General features: G+C 43.2%; 1 protein-coding gene across 1 annotated transcript in view; it reads left to right on the top strand.

The window, feature by feature from the left end:
- Positions 1-22,433, top strand: part of Pappa (pappalysin 1) — a 231,453-nt gene that overhangs the window by 167,116 nt on the left and 41,904 nt on the right. The window contains exons 11-15 of the mRNA XM_057784762.1: positions 887-1,000; positions 1,906-2,041; positions 4,851-5,064; positions 11,899-12,067; positions 14,377-14,560. Of these exons, the coding sequence (XP_057640745.1) occupies positions 887-1,000; positions 1,906-2,041; positions 4,851-5,064; positions 11,899-12,067; positions 14,377-14,560 (817 nt within the window). The remainder of the gene's footprint in view (positions 1-886; positions 1,001-1,905; positions 2,042-4,850; positions 5,065-11,898; positions 12,068-14,376; positions 14,561-22,433) is intronic.

Here is a 22,433-nt window from a genome sequence, read left to right as displayed (position 1 = left end):
GCTTTGGTCACTTTACAGCTACACACATGTGAGGGATTACTTGTTTCACATTTGCATGCAATGTCTCCTCTGTACCTCAGTTTTATGTGCGCTTTCCCTTAGTTCTTAATAAGCAGAAGTTTTTCATTGAGTAGCATTTGAATGAATTGAATCACTTAAATGGAATGACCATTGGACATGGAATAAAAAAAAAAAAACAAGAACAAAAACAAAATCTCTGTTAACTTAAAAAAATTCTGCCACTGTAAAAACTCTTCTTGGTTCTTGTTGCATTTTGGTTTTAGCATCATTGGGTGAAAGCGAGAGGATGGGGTGAAGGGAGATGGAGGAAGGAGGGAAAGAGGAGGGGTGCTTTGGAACTGATGTTTCTTGGTGGCACAGAAGCCAGAGCTTGCATTCAATATCTTTCCTGTCTTTGTGGAGCTCTGAACATAATTTCCAGATTCTTTCTGTAATACTCTAACGACTTTGAAGATTCAGTGAGAAGTCTCCCAACTTTCCTTTTTGCAGCTTTCCTTGAACTTTCAGGTTGCTAGGTATTTTATAACAACCTAGGCATTCTATATGTTTTCTTCTGGGTCTTTCCTTCTAGTATTTCTGGCTGAAATGCCTTCCAGGTCCAGCTAGATTCAATGTCAATTCCTCCTGGATTTGTTCCTATGAGAACATCCTCGTCACTTTGCCACCAAAATATGTCATCTCTCCTTTCCTTTCCAGCGTTGGGAATTACTTCTACAGTAGACTGTGAGTCTCTGGAACAGACTTATCTACTCACTTCTGTTTCCTCTTCCACTACCAACAAAACAGACGGATACTGAAGATTCATTAACTTTAATTAAATTCTCAGGACCCTCAAAATATTACCTTTTCCTCCATCTTTTGCCAGGTGTGTCGAACCAAGGTGATAGATCTCAGTGAAGGCGTTTCCCAGCATGCTTGGTACCCTTGCACCATTAATTACCCATACTACCAGCTGCCTCAGACTATATTCTGGCTCCAGGTAAGCCCCTATCTTGAGAGCCATGGTGTGTAGGTCTGGCCTCAAGGAAGTGCTGAGCACTGTGATAACTTTTGCTTGGGTTGCTCTTTCCATCCTCCAAGACAGTCAATTTGTAAGGACAGGAAACAAAAACTCATGTGATGCTTCCTAAAACCGAATGCTACAATTGCTCATGGAATCACCCATCCAATGCTTATATCGCAAAGAATTTGAAATCACTTATTACTTATTATTCAGAACTTTAAAATTAATCTTTTCCTCTATGGAATCTATAGTGATCCACAAAATGGAGTGAACATGTAACTCTGTATAAGCTTGGTCACCCATTGGACAGCAACCTTCATGTGGCATTTCACATCTATATGTGGCATCATGTCTCTAGACTGTGGATTATATTAATATTTATTTATATGTCGCTAACATGCTTTGAGCTCCATGGTTCACACAAGTTCTAGGACCATGCCTTATTTGGCTTTTGCATGTTGGAATCTGGTAGAGAGGATAATGTGGTTAAGTGATGGGTAATAAACCTACAATGTACTTTGTATGTGTGTGCAGTTTCACTGTGTACTAGCCATGTGCTAGACACTGTATTCCATTTGTCTTGTTAGAACTTCACAGTGACCTACAAACTATTTTGTTTTATCAGCTATTTAGAAATGAAGGAACTTAGGGTCAGAATGTTCCAGACATTCACCAGCATCAGACAAAAAGGCAGGAGCAGAGTTGAGTCTGAAGCAAGATTTCGGGACTGGCCTCCCCACTGGGATTCCCTGCTTCTTCCTTCCCACTGAGGGAATGGGTTGAAATAGAGCAAGATTCCCCTTTGGTATACTTTAATGTAATTGCTTTTCTATTATGTGGCTGAGTAAATGAATGACCCTCTTATATATTCTCTATTTCAGACTTATTTCTCTCAGCCAATGGTTGCTGCAGCTGTTATTATCCATCTGGTGACTGATGGGACATACTATGGGGACCAAAAGCAAGAGACCATCAGTGTACAGCTACTTGATACCAAACAGCACAGCCATGATCTAGGCAAGCATGTTTTTCTGGGCATGGTTCACCCTTGGTATCCCCTTCCATGTGTGGTTGCCCTACCCCTTTTACAAAGGATCTCCTCCTTTCCCCTCTCTTTCTCTTGCTTCCTCTCTGCTTGGAGTTCTGGTTGCCTTAATCAACACGTGGTGGTCTATTCAGAGAATCCCGGATTTGGCAAATGTGAGGAAACAGATTCTGTGACAAAACTTGACCTTCATCAGCTCCGTATGTTACACACCTTTAAACTTATGAATCCAGCATAATTCAAAGTACTCTGTGCAGGTGACTGGGCAAGGCCATTTCTCCACCATCTATGTCAACATCTGAAACCTAATGCAAGGCACTGGAGAGACCACACAACACTCAACAATCCAACTCTATGAAAAGCCAGGTTTTAGGATCATAACCCTTTCTGCAGATGTTCTGCAAATCTCAAGAGTAGTTGTATATTTGGCACATTTTCAAAAAGCCATCCATGTGGGAACAGGTATTAGAAAGCTTTCTGTCAGGTTCAGGATGAGAGAAGTAAGTGAGAAGTCAAGTCACACCTATGGGGGAGCAGAGATAGAAGGAGTGTTTGCTTGAGTTGTGGGGGGGTCTCTATAAGCATCAGGGCTGACAGTAACAATTCATACATGCAGGAAAGAAATTGAGTTTAACACGACTCAGTAGCCAGCGCTGGCTTGAACTTCTAGTGTCTGAAACCAAGCAGTTTATTGTAGGCCTATTTAAGCACAGCACAATTTGGAGGGAAAAAATTTCCTGGTGTAGCACAATCACCTGTTCACAAGGAGACAAAATTACACTGGAACTCTTCTCAAAGTAAATGTTACTTTTCCCATGAAGATAGGATATAGAGATAGACTACATGTGTTATCTTGAGGGCCTAGGGGAGGATTTGGTATTTTCTCAGCCATACAGATAGCACAGTGATCATTTAGGTTACTAGCCACCCCTGGTCCTGGTGGTGGGAGCTTGGGGGAGTCAGGTATAGCCTGGCCCTACAGAAAGCACAGGGCTTACATAGGCCATTAGCTAACTCCAATCCCAGCCTTCTGGGTGGAAAATATTCATCTTGTTCTTTGAATAGTTGGCCCTGCACGTTAAACATCCCTGACTTCCCTAGTGCTGTCGTGAACACAAGAACATCGGTGCTCCCTGAGCACTTTCACCAGTGTTTTGAACTAGTATAGGACGGCCTTCATGGCAGGCCTCACAGTTCAAATCCCATATTCACCGTTAACCCAATCTGAAAATGTGAACAATTTTATTGATACCATAACATCCCACTCAAAGCCTGGCATTCTCAGATTGCATTGAGAGTGGTGCCCTATGGCCAGAGAGAACATTCCTTGTCACTACTGTGACTGTCCCCAATGTAATATTTGGCACTAATTGCTTCCTATTGCTACTGAGAACGTTGTTACACACTCTTATAGCCACCACCTTGAACCTTGGGCCATTTATTGCAAGGGTTTGGAATTAGGGGTTAACCTTGGAACTGGCACTTCAAATCTCTGTGCACATTATTGTGTAGGACAGCCCATTTCAAAACTTTTAAGAAACCAGCAGACAAAGGGTCATCTCAGGGTCCAAGGAAAGCCAGAGAAGCAAGGACACCATTACTGTTGTTGTGTTTACATGTTTATTTATTTAGTAGTTCTAAAGGCAAAAGAGAAACATTAAAAACAAAGAGAAAGAAAATCTCTTAGGAGTTCTCGGGATTTCTGGGAAATTTCCTGAAGTTGGAAGGGAATGTTTTCACAGTTATCCTGGCACTGTAAAGGTTGAGGAACAGAGAGGAGAAACGTCAGGCTCACCAGAAGCTCCTTGGACTCCATTGCTCTTCTCTGAGGCTTCAGTGTTACCCTGTCTCTCCCCACCAGATCGTTTTGTTCTCTACCTCCTGAATACTGAGCAGAGGATTACTAACTCTGAGTGTGAGTGTAAAACAGAGAAAGGACACCTGATGGGCTCAGGGCCTCCTCCTCCCACAGGAGAACTCTCCCGTGTGCCGGCACATGGCCAAGATTGCACCACTCTTACTTGCAGAAGTGAAGGCTTAAGAACTTGCTAGAACTCCATCAGCAGCAAGCAGCTAATCAGCGAAGGCTGCTTTTGTCCTAGCACCTCCATCCCAACAGCCCAGTCTGTCCTTACTATGCAATCTCTTTGCATTTTCCCCGTGTCTTTTCCTAAACCTGAGAAAAAGAACAAGAAAATATGAAGGACGGGGCTAAGACAAATTTGCATTCGACTTGTACTTGGTGCCACAATTATTTTGTGCCTGTCTGTGCTTCCCAGTTTCCATCTTTGTAGATTGGACAGAGGTCCTTCTCTCTCAGGGCTGCTCACAGGCCTATGGTGGAGCCGTGACGGTGGACTTTTCACTCTGCAAAGGCCTTGCCGCGTTGCATGATTTCTCCATCTTTCCTACAGCCCAGGCAGGCAGCAGGAACACCGAAGGCTCAAATCTTCAAGTCCTGAAGCAACGTGGGAGGGAAGGAGGGAGGGAGAGCCTTGCTTGGCTGAGGGTGGCCGTTTGGGGGAGGGAGAGAGACTGCGGGCATTAGGTGAAGGAAAGCTTAGGGGCCAGGCAGGCAGGGGGATTGGAAAGATTTGGAAGCAAGAAAAAAGGCAGACAAAGAAACTTTCAATCAAACTCAAAATCCTCACTGGCCGCCCAATGGTGCTTTTGTGGTGTGACATGAAAGGGTCTGGGGGCTTCGGGAAGGGCCCGTTGGGGAGGGCGTGACTGGCCTTGAGTAATGAGCCTGGCCCCTCGGCCCTCTGTCTCCCCTGACAGGCCTCCATGTCTTGAGCTGCAGGAACAATCCCCTGATTATCCCTGTGGTCCATGACCTCAGCCAGCCCTTCTACCACAGTCAAGCAGTACGTGTGAGCTTCACATCGCCCCTGGTCGCCATCTCGGGGGTGGCCCTCCGCTCCTTCGACAACTTTGACCCCGTCACCCTGAGCAGCTGCCAGAGAGGAGAGACCTACAGCCCTGCTGAGCAGAGGTAAGCCGAGCAGGGCCTCCCCACCCCGGACCGTTTGTAGTGGTGGAGAGAGCCTGAGGAGCCGTGTGCCTCTCGGCATCCTCCATACTCTGTGCTCTGGCCACCTTGGGCTTCAAGATTGAGAAGCCCACAAGCCCCTGAGCTCTAGAGTATCCTAGAAAGCGAAATGCGCTGGGTGGTGGAGAGGAATCCTCCTTTCACCTGACCTTCAGCTGCTGAGTTGACAACACGCTCCAAGGTGACGTAGAAATAGCAGTTTTCTTCACTAGACGAGCCAGCTAGAGCAATTCTTGATGTTGAGTATTCTTTGATGGTGGAGTTGTGGCAGGCGTCTTCATCTATTAAGGATGATGTGACTACTGTGTGTTTCATTCCAGTGCCTAGGAGCTTTAGTGATGGGTAAAGCCCCCTTCCCTTCTGCAGCCTTAGCCCCAGAGAGTCCCTCGGTGGTGGAGGATCTTGTGTTTTAACTGCACCGCAGCGTCGTTCCATCAGGGCCTTTGCCCTGGCATCTGTTAGTACCACCCAGCTATTGCTTTGAAAGGATCACTTCGGGGAATACCCTTAACTTGGGGTTGAACCCCGCAGTCCTGCTTCTTTGATGGACGTCCTTACATGAATCACCTTCCCTTTCAGTCTCGGTTTCCTGTTTAGGAACAAGTGGATAACGGCTATCCACCCACCTGGAGGATTGTGAGGGGGAACTATTGTCCTGTAGATGAAAATGATCTTGCACGCTGTTCCTTGTGAAAGGTCAATGTATCACTGAGGACTATTAACAGTCGCTTTCCAACTACGATGGTGGTGCCTCTGTGCACAGAAATCCCTGTTTTGCTCTTGGAAGTCAGAAGCAAAAGAAACCTCAGAGACAATCTAGGACAATCAGCGTATCCAAACTTAGTGTTAGCATCAAGGACCCCAAGGCCCGGAAAGGGGAAATGGACCAGCATTGCTGAGAATCTCTCAAACTCGTTTAATAACGTTGAGGGGGAGAATTGGAATAGTGGTGAGCTCTGCAAAGTGGAATTCTCGATGTAGCAATTCAGCCCTGCCCTGTACACCTGGGGCAAGGAGAGGGAAGAGGAATGATGGGGGACATTAGCCTTTCCCACGCCCCTGCTCCCACAGAGGCAAATCCGCATTGTTTTGCACCCACCGTCCCCAGCTTCTGTTGTATACAGTATTTTGCAATCAGGGCGATGGAAGAGCTCCTTACACATCTCGCATTGTCAATCCCTTCTAACAGCATTACTCCATCCCCAGCTCTTCAGGCGCTATAAAAATAAGTTAGTTCTCTGAACCCAGGGAAACAATGCCGATGTAAAATGCAAATCCATCGACTCTTCCCCACAATGGGGTACCATCCTCAGCTGGTTGTCTGTACCATGGACGAGCTGACCAAAGCCAGTACTGACTCCTCCGCACTTCCTGTGTACTAAGGAAACCGTGTTTAAGCTCTGAAACGAATCACTCGATATATGATTATACAGTTCTTTTGTGGCAGAGGAACACAGATGTGGGACAAAGCATTATCCTGTCCAGTTCGGGTGACTCTAGACTGTAATCACTCCCATTCTCCGAGCCTCTTTTTCTCTTTAAGAGATGCTAATGAATAGTATATTTTCTGTGGCTCGTTCCAGGTTTCACAGCCTGTGATTCCAAAAGCTAGGCAAGGTAAGAAGAGAAAGAAAGAAACAAACTTCTGTTTAGCCTGTGATAAGTGCAGGATCTTATTTGATTTTCACACTGTTTGGGAATGACCTAACATAGAGAAATAGCTGGTCAACCACGGGCAAGAAGGCCGTAAGAGGGGGACTCTGCTGTTTGTCCTTGAAAGGCAAAGCCTGCGTACCCACTGCATCAAAGAATGTGCAGGGGAGAAAGACGCTTCCGGACCTATCATGTGTGAGCATTGCCCTTCTCCTCTGAGCAAAACGATGCAGAAGAAGCCATGATGGCTTCGGTTTGCTGGGCTCTGCACTTGGACCAGGCTGCCCAGGGGCTGGGGCTGCAAAGTTGCAGGATCCTTCTGAATTCCTCAATGGGGAAAGGACAACAGCTGTTCCTGGGGAGCTGCAGAGGCTTTGACAAAAACAGGCAGGACTCTGCAATCATGCAAATGTAGTAAAAACAACCCAGAAAGCAAGAAAAAGAAAAATAAGCAGCAGTGTGTACAAAGGCCTGGGATGTGGGTTTCATTCTTAAAATCAGCAAATCAGAGCAGCAAAAACTTCGATTGGCTGGACGTGGACCTTTTCATTTTACTCTAGGCTGGATTTCTGGCCTTAAAAGTCACTTTTCCCTCCCTCCCAGATGCTTTGTCTTCTCCCTCCACCTCTTCCTCTTCTCCCTACTGTTTTCTCTCCAGTGAACTGCCATAGGAAAAGCATTGCCACCGCAAAATCAATGTAGATTGTGTTTTCTGACCTAGACTGAAGGGTCCCTAGCACCTGAGCAGTACTGGGCAGCAGAGCCCCATCCCCACAAAAGGATCAGATTTCAAGTAAGGAATTCAGTTGTGGAATTCCAGCCGCTCTCCCCTTTATACCTAGCTGGAGAATGAGACACAAGTGAGATGGCAGGGGTGGAGTGGAGGCCTAAAGGCTTCTTTAAGGACAAATGTCCAGTCGTGATAGGAGGCACCAGTGTCTGTCTTTCTCCATGTAGTCTGTCTGCTTTCCTTCCTATCATCTCCTCCTTGCCTATCCATCTATCCATGTAGTCTGTCTGCTTTCCTTCCTATCTCCTCCTTGCCTATCCATCTATCCATGTAGCCAACCAGTCAGTCATTCACCCATCCATATACTCCTCGATTCTTAACACAGAAAAACAAAATCAAACAACTTACAAATTTTAGTAGGTTAAATATTTAAACAATTAAGTTAAAACCACTTCGCTCTCCCTTTCCCCTTCCTCTCTTCTTCCTTCCTCTCCCTCCTACCTTCTTATCTTTTATTTTCTTATTCTCTTCCTTTACCTCAAACTTTCCCCCTTTCTACATGCTAGCAAGTCCTACTCTAGAGGTAAAACTGACTCCTGCCGTTTAGAAGACTCTTTGCTAGACTCGAGCTCTTCATGTGGCTGTGAGGATCTCTTCTTCCAGGCGGGCAGAAGAAGACTCACTCTGGAGGCAAATGGTCCTGAAGTCCACACTTTCCAGGACCCCAAGTGTGGAATACCCCAGGAAGTCACTATACAAATATTCAATTTTGAAGCTCAGACTGAAGTTTTTCAGGGCCATGTGGAACTAGTTAAGTCAGAGGGACTCGAAGTCACAGGCCTCTATCTGTTAAATAATCTTAGAGTCAAGGAAAGAATCATTGCTTCCCGAGCCATACACTGGCCAGAGGGCACCCACCAGCTCACTTGACTTTCAATAGTTTCTCTACACACTGTGGGTCACTGAGTTGGTCCCTCACTCTTCAGCATCTGGTCTCCATACCCTACCAGAAGGGCTGGGTAGAAAATGTATTATCGCTTTTGCTTTTCCCTCATTTCTGGGCAGTAAAGCAAGGTCCTCTTGGGCTAACTTTTCTGGTTCCTTCAAAATGACCTGAAGAGTTGGTGCCCAGGTTTTCCTTTCATTTTCTATTTTTGACTATGTGGCCACTTGTTGTTTTTGTGACCGCCGCTAATGGCATAACTGTAGTTAAGCACTTGAATTAAGAACAGGGCAGAGGCTGAGAAAAATGTCCTCGTCAGCTCTTTAATATTGTCTTCCTCCTGGCTGGCAGATTTGCCCAGGTGTAAGTCGCTGGGTGCGGGATGTTCATTTCAGTTCTCGGTGGGGAGAGGGCAGCTGAAGGGTTGGTATGGAGTCACAGCAGTTTCTTCCCTCATGGAGATCTTGAAGGTGTAAGGAATCTGATGCAGGGCATGTGGACACATGATTGCAAAGGGGAAAAAAATAGAGCCTTTGCCTCGCTGTGAGAACTGGGTACCTTTCCTGTTATTCATTCACCCAACCAGACATATCTTTCCTTTAGAGACAGACTTTCTTTCATTCTTTTTTCTTGACTGCCCATCACTAGTGTTGAGCCCCACCCCCCACTGCTACCCTCACCCCGCCCTTCTGCTTTGGGTCAGAGCCTTTTGTTTTGTTTACTTAGATTTTGTATTTTGGAAATGGATGACCCTTGTATGCGGGGGATGATATGTTCGGAGGTTCAGTTGTCATCCTTGGGCAGTGTGTATAACGTTTTCTAGACAGTGGGATAGCACTGACAAAAATGAGGTCTTGGAGAGCATAAAGGCGAATGTTCAGGCTGAAAGCCCTCCCTTTCCAGTGGGAATACCATCATTAGTCCAGGGGCATTGTGCAGCTGCTGAGAAGGTGGGACAGTGACGTCCATGTCCAATGCCTGGCATGGCTTACTTCATTTCCTGTTACTTCCCTTTTTATTTGCAAGTCTACAAGTCAGGTGCAGACAGATGTTCTGAGAACAAAAGGATGCTTTACATCCAAAGAATTTTCTAAAAAGACACTGAGCCTAAGAATTGCCCCATAATAAAAAGAATATTAGCATTTGGAAAATGATCTTCCCTTTTGGTCATTCTGGACATCATCAAAGTGCATCTGAGAATTGAACTTTGTGAGTTCTAGAGCAATGGTTTTCAACCTGTGGGCTACAGCCCTTTAGACGTTACTTCTTCAAAATCTCTTTTCTTACGCATTGTTTAATCTGAGTAGTTGTGAGGATGAGATCCAGGTCCTCTCCTCCCTGCTAAAACAAAATACTGGTAATGCGTTAAAACTGGGGCCGTGAACGTTTGGAACACAAATGCTGGATGAAGTGGCACACACCTTCATCCCAGCAGGAGGCGGATCTCTGCGAGTTTGAGGCCTGTCTGGTCTACATACTGAGCTCCAGGACGACTAGAGCTACTTAGGGAGACCCTGCTTTGAATGCCCCCAACAAAAAAAATCTCAGAAAATCCAAAGACTTGGAGTTCTGGATGCAAATTTAGCCAACTGGGAACACTGTAGCCAAGGCTTTAGGATGGACATAGAGAAAACTTTTGCTCAGTGGAGTTTGCTGCCAAAAACAATATTTCAACTACTATGAATTTTCTTTTTTTTTCTTTTCTTTTCTTTTCTTTTCTTTTCTTTTCTTCCTTCCTTCCTTCCTTCCTTCCTTCCTTCCTCTTTTTTTCTTTTTCTTTTTTTGGAGACAGAGTTTTTCCCATAACATGGAACTAGATCTGTAGACCAGGCTGACCTCAAACTCACAGAGATCCACCTGCCTCTGTCTCCCGAGTTCTGGGATTAAAGGCGTGCATTACCACCACGCGGACATGTGAAAATTTTCCAAGCTATTGAAAGGTACTACCACCAGTTGTTTCTTTCTATTTAGTCAACATCTGGGTGAAAGCCATTTTTATTCATAATGGCAGGAATGAAATAGTCATTGTGTCCATTCATAACAATAGTCATTGTGTCCATTCATAACAATAATCATTGTGTCCGTTCATAACAATGTTCTAGTCCTGACCCATAGGGTAATTTTAGCCATCAAGACCTTCAGGTCTCATATAGGGGTGGAAATTTAAACAGGCAACTTCTTCTTGCCAGGTTTCAATATTTCCAATTAAAAAGGAAATAATGCTTAACTCATAGATTTATTGTTACACTGAAATGAGCTCACTTAGATACACTCTGTGTGATTAACTGCTACAGTTCTGAGTATGTGTGTACATATAGCCCAATGGGAGGGGCTGCCTTAGTACAGGGGTTTTATGTGATCTCCACTTGTATCTTTAAAGATTAGCTTGCAGTTGGGTACCTCGTAGGCATCTACATCCTGAACTAGAAATGCGCCGCGTGAGAGGCAACAACATGAGAGACCGGAAGGCAGAGTGTCTGTGAGGAAACTCATTATTACAGAGGGGAATTCTCCCATGGAATTAGTTATGACTTGAACACTGGGAAGAATTCAGATTAGCCAGAAAGTGAAAATGGCAGCCAAAGAAAGATATAAGGCATGGTTTCTGTACATTTTTTTCTAAGGCTTTGTGGGTTGCATTACAGTTCAGAAAGACAGCCCCTGCCACTGCCACAGAGTCTCATGGCTCTGGGAGGTAAGGTGAATTTCAAGGGCACTGAGGTTCACATAAATAGCACATTTGCCCAAGCCACACAATTTCTAGGTGATAAATACAGTACTGATGGTTGAGGCTTAGAATGTGCAGGGAATTTGGCTACCTGCATTTCATAAATTAATTGAATCCTATAGATGGAAGTTTCTGTCTCACCTGGTCCTACAGCCATTCATTCCCAAATAAACACACAGAAGCTTAAATATTTATTATCAACTGTTTGGCCTATTGCTCGGGCCTATTATAAACTGGCTGTTATAATTTAACTCATAATTCTTCTCTATATTTCGCCACGTGGCTTGGTACCTTTTCTTAGTAGGGCATTCTCATCTTGCTTCCTCTGTGTCTGGCTGGAGATTGCATCTCTGCCTTTTCTCTTCCTAGCATTCTCCTGGTCTGGTCACTTCACCTATACTTCCTGCCTGGCTACTGGCCAACCAGTGTTTTTGTTTTGTTTAAACCAATATGAGTGACAAGTCTTTACACTGTACGACAGTGTTAACTCACAACAGAATTCTCCCCATGGCTCTTGGAACTCACAAGAAACAGACAAGGATGACCCTGGATTCAACTTTACCCCCATTTCTTGTATTCTTAAAAAGCCATATCAGTGTCCTTTGCTCTACTCAGTGTTCATCTCCTGAAACTTTGGGGAGAGGCCTAGTCTTGAGCTTCTAGCTAGAGTAAAGATGCCTTGTGAGGAAACCACACTTCACCTTCTTATTCCTTCCTCCCCAGCTGTGTGCATTTTGCATGTGAAGCCACGGACTGTCCAGAATTGACTGTAGAGAATGCTTCTCTCAACTGTTCCGGCAGTCACCGCTACCATGGTGCCCAGTGCACTGTGAGCTGTCGGACAGGTTATGTGCTGCAGATACAGCGGGATGATGAGCTGATCAAGAGCCAGGTTTGTGGATGCAGACAGGAGAGCCCTTTTACAGTCAGGGAAGGCTGGTGGGTGTGGGATGGGTTCTCTGATGAAGCCTCAGTACTGAAAATACTGCTGCCACAGAAAACAAGTGAATAAAAAAATGCTCTCTCTCCCTCTCATCTTTCTTCCTCTCTCTCTCTCCAGCTCTTTCTCATATATATATATGCATGTGTATAAGCATACATATACACACATTCATGTATGTAGATTTATCCCAATTAATGAATCAATGATGCAGTCAACAAAAAATAAATCAATTGTGACTCTGCAAGAAGAGGGCTTCTGTCCAATAAATCTTGTAGACAGCAAATATTAATACTGTTGTGTAGATTACAGATCTAGAATATAGAATTAACATATTAGAATGAGAGGCTGACCTACAAAATTCTGCGTCATGGAGTGAGATGGTTTAGGTAGATGGGGACTCTCAGTCTGCGTGTCTCTTCATTCATTCACTATCCCATTCATTCATTCATTGCAATGTCTGAGTTCACCATAAGTTAGAAACTGTGCTAGGTTCTGGGGGGGAAAAGCCCTTAAGACTGAACTGTTTCTTAGTGACTAGCAGACAACATAGAGACAGAAATGTATAAGCACTTAAGAAAGTGCCCTGAAAGAAGTAATATAACAACTGAGAGGTGCTTTGATGGGCATAGGTGTATCTGAAGGAAACAAATAAAAAGAGTGTGCTCTTGTACAGGCAGGAGAATATATGTTGAAAGCCTGTTAGTACTGTAAGGGGCCACATCTGGGGGCTTGTGTTTCTAAAATCACTCAAGGCATGAGCCTAGAGGGTCAAATTGAGTCCATTGATGCCAGGTCCTGCCAGTGTAGTTGGCAAGTTTGGAACTGTGGTGGCAGCAAGAAGCCGCAGAAGGGCATGATATGATTAAACCCTGATAAACAAAGGCCTCATTTGCCTGCCCACATGGGTATGGCATAGAGTATAAGCAGTGATACAGACAACAGACAGACCCATAGGGATGTTAATGATGGGGCCCTTGAAGGTTGGGATGTATCCTTCATGAAGTTATTGGAAACGAACAGAGATAAGTGTCACGGCGAAACTTACATTAGCCTGACACTGCTTTGGGGATCTCAGGTCCGACAGAAGGGAGTGGGATAAACTGGCAGCCCCAAGCTTTGAGGATCCCACAGCACTGTAGGTGCAGTTCCCCATGTCCCCACCAGTAGACTGCATCCTCTTGCTGCTAGCACACAGGGGCACTTTCTTCATTGCTGGGAATGCCTATTCGTGTAGAGCTTCTGGGCTGGCTTGACTTAGACACCTACTTCTGTGTGTCAGACATGGCAGGTCTGAACTCCTATGGAAACAATTAGGTTGCCTTGGCAGTGAGAGACCTCTGTTCCCTTTGATGTGTACTTAAGAGGGGAAAATGTCCTTTGCTTTTAAAAAGCCCAAGTCAACATTTGGCACTCTCAACCCCCAGGGATTTGGCTGTCTTCTCCTTGAATGGAAGACTCTGGGCTGCCAATGACAGACCTTCTCTTGGCTCTGCAGCCTCACCTCACCCTTCCACCTACACAGCCCTGCCATTTCCTAGTTCAGTTGAAATCAGATAAACCTTTCAGTGTTCTTAAATTTGTTTTTGAATCAATTTTCTTCTTGATTATTCAAAAATCTTTTTTTTTTTTTACTGGAGCCCCTAAATCTCATAATAGGCAGTAACACATGATGCAATCCTTGGGTCCAGTCCATTCATTTTAACTGGCAGAATTCAAGAAAGAGGACCTTCTCATGCAGAGACATCAGGTTTCCCACACCCAAAGGCACTCCCTAACTTAATACCAAGTACTTTAGCTACCTCTGTGTAAATCCCTTCAAGAGAAGATATCAGGACCAGCCCTTGGCGTGCTTCTATTGAACATGTGTTAGAGTATGCTCTGTAACAGAAATCACACCTTGTGAGGTCTCTGAATCTCCAGATTCTCATAAAAATGAATTTGATGATCTATCTGGAAGACATTATAGATTATAGTTCTGAACATATTTGAGTTCAAGTCACACTTAGCTTTTCTCTTAGTAGGTAACCCGAGGCAGTCATATAATGGTTCTAGGCTTTCATTTCTGCATCATTAAATGAGGATTAACATATCCAGTCCAAGAAGTTGTTGAGTTATTAAAAATGAGTTCAAGTTCAACACTGAGAATATGATTTCTCGTTGCTAGACAAGAGTCTGACCTGTCACCTGTGGAGAAGTGCATGTCCTCATATACAAGAACATGCCTGCTGTCCTTCATTGTATATTTCTCTGCTTCTCAGGTAGGACCGAGCATCACAGTGACGTGTACGGAGGGCAAATGGAACAAGCAGGTGGCATGTGAGCCAGTGGACTGCGGGGTCCCAGATCACCACCACGTCTACGCTGCCTCCTTCTCCTGCCCAGAAGGCACCACTTTTGGTAGAAGATGCTCCTTTCAGTGTCGCCACCCTGCCCAGTTGAAAGGTATTCTGATCTCTTTATCCAAGTCTGGCCTTCATCATCTCTGAAAAGCCTAGTGGCTGTTTTCAAACCTCCCTCTGGTTTTCAGACACCAAGAGGTGCTCAGAGGTGTGTGGCTTCCTGGCTTCTTTTTACCATTTGTCGTCATGTAAACTGGCTTGCCATGCAGCCAGAAATTTAAAAATATAGAAATTTATGTGTGTATAAAATGGAAGTTAATACTCACTCAAGATTTTGTAAATCTTTCAGAAAAAAATGATAGGGGTGGGGCAGGGCAGTAAAGATAATTCTATTTAGAATGGCTATATCTGGCTTACTGTGTATGATTAAGAACCAGTAACCTTCATGAGGTATTATTATTATTAGTCTTTGAATTACCCAAAGGAAAATCCAAACAATTATTAGAATTTAAAAAAATAACCCAAGGTTGCTATATTAGTGATGGCAACCACATTGTACCCCGGGTCTGTTTCTGCCCGATGTCAGTTCTGCTCTTTACACAGAGAGCCTGAGTCTGGAGAAAAGTAGATGTGGCCAGTAAGCTCTCAGCATCTCCTCAACTAAGCAATAGGAATACGGTGGTGAAGAAAAGGGCATCTGGGAGGTTGAAGAAGCGGTCACACTTTAGACATGGGCAAGAACCTGTCTGGAGGCTCATAGTGAATTTCTGGAAATGGAAGCTTTAAAAAGAGGCCTCACAGCCCACCCAGAATAACTGGACATACTGAGGACCAAAGTACACCAAGGAAAGGAAGAACTTCCACAGAGCTCAGTAGCAGCAATTTTGTCTGATTTCAGATATAGAAGGGTTCTATATTTCTGTCGTTTTTTTTTTTTTTGAAGAAATGATGTTTTATTCTTAAATTCTAACAATAACTTGCTTGATCATACAGGCCTTTCTTCTAGTCCACTGTGCCACAAAGTGTGCCTGTCAACTGTGGGGACATTGCCCCTATGTCCCTGAATAGTCTGAAGAGCAGATAAACTATTGTGTGTGGCTGAGTTTTGGGTACTTGGATGATTGATGAGTATCATGAGTCTCACCAGTTTTTCAAGGGGACATTGACCCCCAAAACTTATATAAAATTGACTTTCAAAGCTTAGATGAACTTGTGCCCTTTGGAAGCAATGGCTATGGTCAGAAGCTCAGAAAATGACATGTACTAAAACTTAAAATGCTCACCTTAATAGACCTGGATGGAGGTGGGTGGTCCTTGGACCTCCCACAGGGCAGAGAAACCTGCTTGCTCTTTGGGCTGAGGAGGAAGGAAGACTTGATTGGGGGAGAGGGAGGGAATGGGAGGTGGTGGAGGGGAAGAGGCAGAAATCTTTAATAATTAAATAAATTAATAAAAAAAATAAAAAAAATAAAATGCATTGTCTGGGTGGATGAATGCTGTGAAGAAATGCTATGAGAATGAAAGAGCCAACTTTAATTGTAAAGTGCTCCTCAAAAAAGACAGCAAGTGCATTTGGGCTACAGAAGCTAGTTCCTCCTTCTTTTCTGTCAAAGAAGATTTGAATAAGAAGAGTGGAGACTTTTCTTTTTTTTTTTAATTTATTTATTTTTTATTAATTAATTAATTTAATTATTAAAGATTTCTGCCTCTTCCCCGCCACCACCTCCCATTCCCTCCCCCTCCCCCAATCAAGTCTTCCTTCCTCCTCAGCCCAAAGAGTAAGCAGGTTTCTCTGCCCTGTGGGAGGTCCAAGGACCACCCACCTCCATCCAGGTCTATTAAGGTGAGCATCCAAACTACCTGGGCTCCCACAAAGCCATTACATGCAATAGGATCAAGAACCCATTGCCATTGTTCTTCAGTTCTCAGTAGTCCTCATTGTCCATTATGTTCAGCGAGACCGGTTTTGTCCCATGCTTTTTCAGTCCCCGGCCAGCTGGCCTTGGTGAGTTCCCGATAGATCATCCCCATTGCCTCAGTGTGTGGGTGCACCCCTCGCCGTCCTGAGTTCCTTGCTCGTGCTCACTCTCCTTCTGCTCCTCCTTTGGATCGTGAGACTTCAGTCCAGTGCTCCAATGTTGGTCTCTGTCTCTGTCTTCTTTCATCGCCTGATGAAGGTTAATATTCAGGGGGATGCTTATATGTTTTTCTTTGGGTTCACCTTCTTATTTAGCTTCTCTAGAGTCACGAATTATAGTCTCAATGTCCTTTATTTATGGCTAGAAACCAAATATGAGTGAGTACATCCCATGTTCCTCTTTTTGGGTCTGGCTTACCTCACTCAGGATAGTGTTTTCAATTTCCGTCCATTTGTATGCAAAATTCAAGAAGTCATTGTTTTTTACTGCTGAGTAGTACTCTAATATGTATATATTCCATACTTTCTTCATCCATTCTTCCATTGAAGGACATCTAGGTTGTTTCCAGGTTCTGGCAATTACAAACAATGCTGCTATGAACATAGTTGAGCATATACTTTTGTTGTATGTTTGGGCATCTCTTGGGTATATTCCCAATAGTGGTATTGCTGGGTCAAAAGGTAGGTTGAACCCGACTTTCCTGAGAAACCACCACACTGCTTTCCAAAGTGGTTGCACAAGTTTGCATTCCCACCAACAATGGATGAGAGTGCCCCTTTCTCCACAACCTCTCCAGCAGAGGCTATCATTGGTGTTTTTGATTTTAGCCATTCTGACTGGTGTAAGATGGTATCTTAATGTTGTCTTGATTTGCATTTCCCTGATTGCTAAGGAAGTTGAGCATGATCTTAAGTGACTTTTGGCCATTTGAACTTCTTCTGTTGAAAAGTCTCTGTTCAGCTCAGTGCCCCATTTTATAATTGGATTGATTAACCTTTTACGGTCTAATTTCTTGAGTTCTTTGTATATTTTGGATATCAGACCTTTGTCAGTTGCGGGGTTGGTGAAGATCTTCTCCCAGTCAGTGGGTTGCCTTTCTGTCTTAGTGACAGTGTCCTTTGCTTTACAGAAGCTTCTCAGTCTCAGGAGGTCCCATTTATTCAATGATGTCCTTAGTGTTTGTGCTGCTGGGGTTGTACGTAGGAAGTGTTCTCCTGTGCCCATGTGTTGTAGAGTACTTCCCACTTTCTCTTCTATCAGATTCAGTGTGTTTGGACTGATATTGAGGTCTTTAATCCATTTGGACTTGAGTTTTGTGCATGGTGATATATATGGATCTATTTTCATTCTTCTACAGATTGACTTCCAATTTTGCCAGCACAATTTGTTGAAGATGCTCTCTTTTTTCCATTGTATACTTTTAGCTCCTTTATCGAAAATCAGGTGTTCATAGGTTTGTGGGCTAAAGTCAGGGTCTTCTATTCTATTCCATTGGTCGACTTCTCTGTTTTTATGCCAGTACCAAGCCGTTTTCAGTACTGTAGCTCTGTAATAGAGTTTGAAGTCAGGGATGGTAATGCCTCCAGACGATCCTTTATTGTATAAGATTGTTTTGGCTATCCTGGGTTTTTTGTTTTTCCATATAAAGTTGATTATTGTCTTCTCCAGATCTGTGAAGAATTTTGATGGGATTTTGATGGGGATTGCGTTGAATCTATAGATTGCTTTTGGTAGAATTGCCATTTTTACTATGTTGATCCTCCCAATCCAAGAGCAAGGGAGGTCCTTCCATTTTCTGGTATCCTCTTCAATTTCTTTCTTCAAAGACTTAAAGTTCTTGCCAAATAGATCTTTCACTTCCTTGGTCAGAGTTACCCCAAGGTATTTTATGCTATTTGTGGCTATCGTGAAAGGTGATGCTTCTCTGATTTCCCTCTCTGCTTCCTTATCCTTAGTGTATAGGAAGGCAACTGATTTTTTGGAGTTGATTTTGTATCCTGCCACATTACCAAAGGTGTTTATCAGCTGTAGGAGTTCTTTGGTAGAGTTTTTGGGGTCGGTTATGTATACTATCATATCATCTGCAAATAATGAAAGCTTAACTTCTTCCTTTCCAATATGGATCCCCTTGATCCCCTTTCATTTGAGCTACTGTAAAGATTAAGATCACAGAAAAGAGGGAAGGAAACCAGTGGAAAGTGGCAGCTTTCCAGCTTCTAAGGCCAGTGGTTCTCAACCTTCCCAATGTTGTGACCCTTTAATATAGTCCCTCCTGTTGTGGCGACCCGAACCATATCATTGTTCTCGTTGCTACTTCATAACTGCAATTTTGCTACTGTTATGAATTGTAATGTAAATATCCTTGCTTTCCCACGTTCTTAGGCAACCCCCAAGGGTGTCATGGCCCACAGGTTGAAAACTAATGTTAGAATCTAAGCAATCCGAGCCAGCTACATGGCTCTATCTGCCAATAGGATGTAGGATGTATTAATGACTAGAAAATCATACCATTCTTAATCAAAGGCTCCTGGGAAAAGAGGCAAATAAATTAGGATTGATTATTAAAGGTCTCAGCATGGCAAATTCTCAAGCAAATCTTTCTGCCATTTTCACTTGCCTATGGATGAAGGAGACAGACATTGCTATAGAAAGGTGGCTTCAGGAGAAGACTCATTTGGGCAGTTGTTGATTCTCATTTTGCCCATCTCTGGAGAATTCAGGGAAACATCTTGACATTTTGCACAGGCCGGTGGGGACCAGCAGCCAGTCCCTGTAGCTTTGTTGTCAGCACCATTCTATACACACATCGCTCGTCTGATTCCATGTGGACCTGCTGGCAGCAAGGACTGGATGATCGTCCCATTTCCTCTTTGAGCTTCTTGATGCTATCCCACTTCACCTTCCTCAAGAAGTAATCAGCATAACTTTTCCTCCATTATTTTATTTCATTTGCTTTGTTTTCTTTCTTTACTTCTTATTTTATTTTTATTTAAACTATGTTTTAAGGGGGGGGGAGGGAGAAGCCATAGAATCAGAAAGTTCCAGGTTGGATCTAGCAAGACAGCTCATTGGATAACTTTCATATGATGACATCCATACCCCCACACATATACACATACAAATAAGCAATGATAAATAAATGAGATGCAATAAAAAAACAAAAATAAGAAAGTCCAGATTCAACTAGCTTTGTTCTTTACCAGCTCTCTGACTTAGCTAATCAGTGTTGCTCCTGTGATCTGCCACAGTCTTACTTAAACAATAAGCTCAGGAGTGCTCACTGACAAAGAACTGTTAGAGACACAAACTGGCGTTCATAAGATACCTGCACTGGAGAAAGCGCTTGCTGAAGACTCCTTTTTCCCTCAGCATCTCAGCAGTGGGTGACCCCTCCCCCATTTCTGTCCTTGTCCTTGCCTTTATAATCCATGTAGCTAGCAACTACGAAGTCGTATCCTAGCCTCTACAGTTCTCAGGCACGAGTATTGTCTTCAGAAGAGCACAGCCATCTAGGCACAATCCCGTAACTGCACCCCTAAAGAGTTTCATCCCACACAAGTGGCACCATCCCCCTTGTTCCTCTACCTCATGTGATTTATTTTCTTAAATATCCTGAAATATTGTTTTAATCCAGGCTTCTCTTCAAGATCTATACAAAAGAACAAGAGAGTTAGAGGTCTTAAAATAAATTCTGCCAAGATTTTCATTACTGTTATTGTTAGTGTTCCTCAAATAAACTCTGTAAGCAAAGGTCATGTTTATAAAACTGCAAGGCCGGGAAAGTGCTCTCAAATTCAGGAAGGACGACATTAAGATGAAGACCATAAATACTGAATTAATGGATTAAGTTCAATGCTTTCATTACCTAGCAAAGTCTAACTCACTCAAGTACAATAGACAGGTCCATTTACTATTAACTAAGGAATACAGCTTCTAAAGGTAGCACATCCTCATGCTACAATATTTCTACAGACGCTCTGCTTTCTACTTCTATCTCTGGGACCTTTTCCATCTTAGATTTTCATGTGAGTTTATAAAACTCAGTGAGGTCACAAAGACAGACCATTCTGTGGGACACTTTCTGATTTCTTGGGTGTTGCAGTGAACATGAAGTGTGGCACGGTGACATAAAACTGCCTTGTTTACCGGTGGAGTGGTCTTCCTGTGCCTGCCTTTGCCTCTCTCCATCTGTTTGCGCAGTAGCAAACAATGCTCCAGATTCCTTTACTTTTCTCCTGAAGAGGGATTCTCTGCCAATGATCCCGGAAAACAACTGCTTTCGAAGACATTTTTTTTTTTTTTTTTTTTTTTTTTGTGGATTTTTTGAGACAGGGTTTTTCCGTAGCTTTTGGTTCCTATCCTGGAACTAGCTCTTGTAGACCAGGCTGGCCTCGAACTCACAGAGATCCGCCTGTCTCTGCCTCCCGAGTGCTGGGATTAAAGGCATGCGCCACCACCGCCCGGTCTCTAAGACATTCTTTTTCCTCTGTATTTACTATTTGGAAAGAAAAAATGAGCTACCTTGGTAAAGATCTTCATGTGAGGGGAGGAGCTGGAAGGGGTAGTTTCCCACTGTGTAGCTGATCCTTCATTCCTAGATACTCCACTGACTCCATCAGTGCATCACTGAATGCAGCTTCGTAGGATTTCTTTGACCATGTTCATGGGTAGGAGCTCCAGTGGATGAGGAGTCTGATGGGTTGTCTGGGAATCCCAGTAGCCTAGAACTACCCATTAGAGGACTAGTTGTTTCTTTAGATACCTTTGCTAACATTTCACCTTCTTCCCAACTTTCTAAAGCTCCATACATTCCTGACAGAAATTCCCATGTGTTACTTTTGAGAAATCAGTCTAAAGTTCTTTGTGCCCACAATTCCTGCCCCACTTGGTTCTCTCCTATTTGTCTTTTCATTTTATCCCTTCTTTGGTAACTTCTGTTACTGTCTATTCCTTACCAAGAATAATGAAAGTGAATATCTTTGTAATCCTAAGAGTCCTAGCTTTAGGCTAATGCAGATTTTGAAGACTTGCTTGTCTTTATTCTAGTCCAACTAACTGAAATTTTATTCTCAGCAGAGTATGAGTGATCAGTACCGTTCACCTTAAAATGCTCAAGTTTGCTAAGAATTCAGAAGTAACTTTTGCTTAGGATCAGGGGAGCTAAACCACTCATTCAAGATCATAAATAAAGTCATGATTCTTCAGTCATGCAACAAGTGGAAACTGAGGGACTGCTATGTACTGGGCAGAGTACTAGGCTTTTGGAATAAAGAGTGAGCCCAATGCAGGTTCTAGTCTTAGGATGGTATCAGTGACCACACAATGTGGCAAACAGAGGAAAGAAGACAAAACCGAACCAAAACAGACTGAAGATCTGACACTCTGCTTCCTGATAATATTCTATGAAAATTCCGATGCTTAATTTTTTCATGCATGCACTATGGATTCAAAAATTTGGGGGAGACAATATGATGTTTGGATATACATGTAAACTGTTCCCTGATCAAGTTAGGGTAACTGATCTACCTATTACTTTAAACATTTACTTGTGAGGTCATTCAAAATCTTCTCATTTTTTTGAAATGTACAGCACAGAATGATTAACCTCAGTCATCCTCTGTACCTTACAGTACAGTAATAGGACACACAAACCTATTTTTTTTCTTGAAAGCATTCTCAAAGGGACTTGCCTGCTGAGTGATCTTTTAAGTAAGCTAATCACAGTGAGCATCACTCTCCTATCATGACTAAATGTTTACAGTTTCTTTAATACTTAATAGAGAGGAAAATATCCTTACACACATCTGGAGACAGGCTAAGCCAGATTTATTTTTCAGACTTTAAAAGAACATACATATATACATAAAAGTATGTAACAGTAATTAACGGGAAATAGGTCATTAATTTAAAAAAGAGTAAGGAAAGTTTGTGTGGTACTGTGGAGAGGAAAGGAGGGAGGTAAATGATGTTATTATATAATAACCTCAAAAACTAAAAGAAATAATTTTAAAAAATGTTAAAAGATGAACAGTAGCTCAGTTAAGAATCCCTCCTGCC

Source organism: Chionomys nivalis, chromosome 11 (assembly GCF_950005125.1).
Source record: "Chionomys nivalis chromosome 11, mChiNiv1.1, whole genome shotgun sequence".
Classification (NCBI taxonomy): domain Eukaryota; kingdom Metazoa; phylum Chordata; class Mammalia; order Rodentia; family Cricetidae; genus Chionomys; species Chionomys nivalis.
Note: the sequence above shows the minus strand (reverse complement) of the source record. Positions and strands in the feature narration are given on the sequence as shown.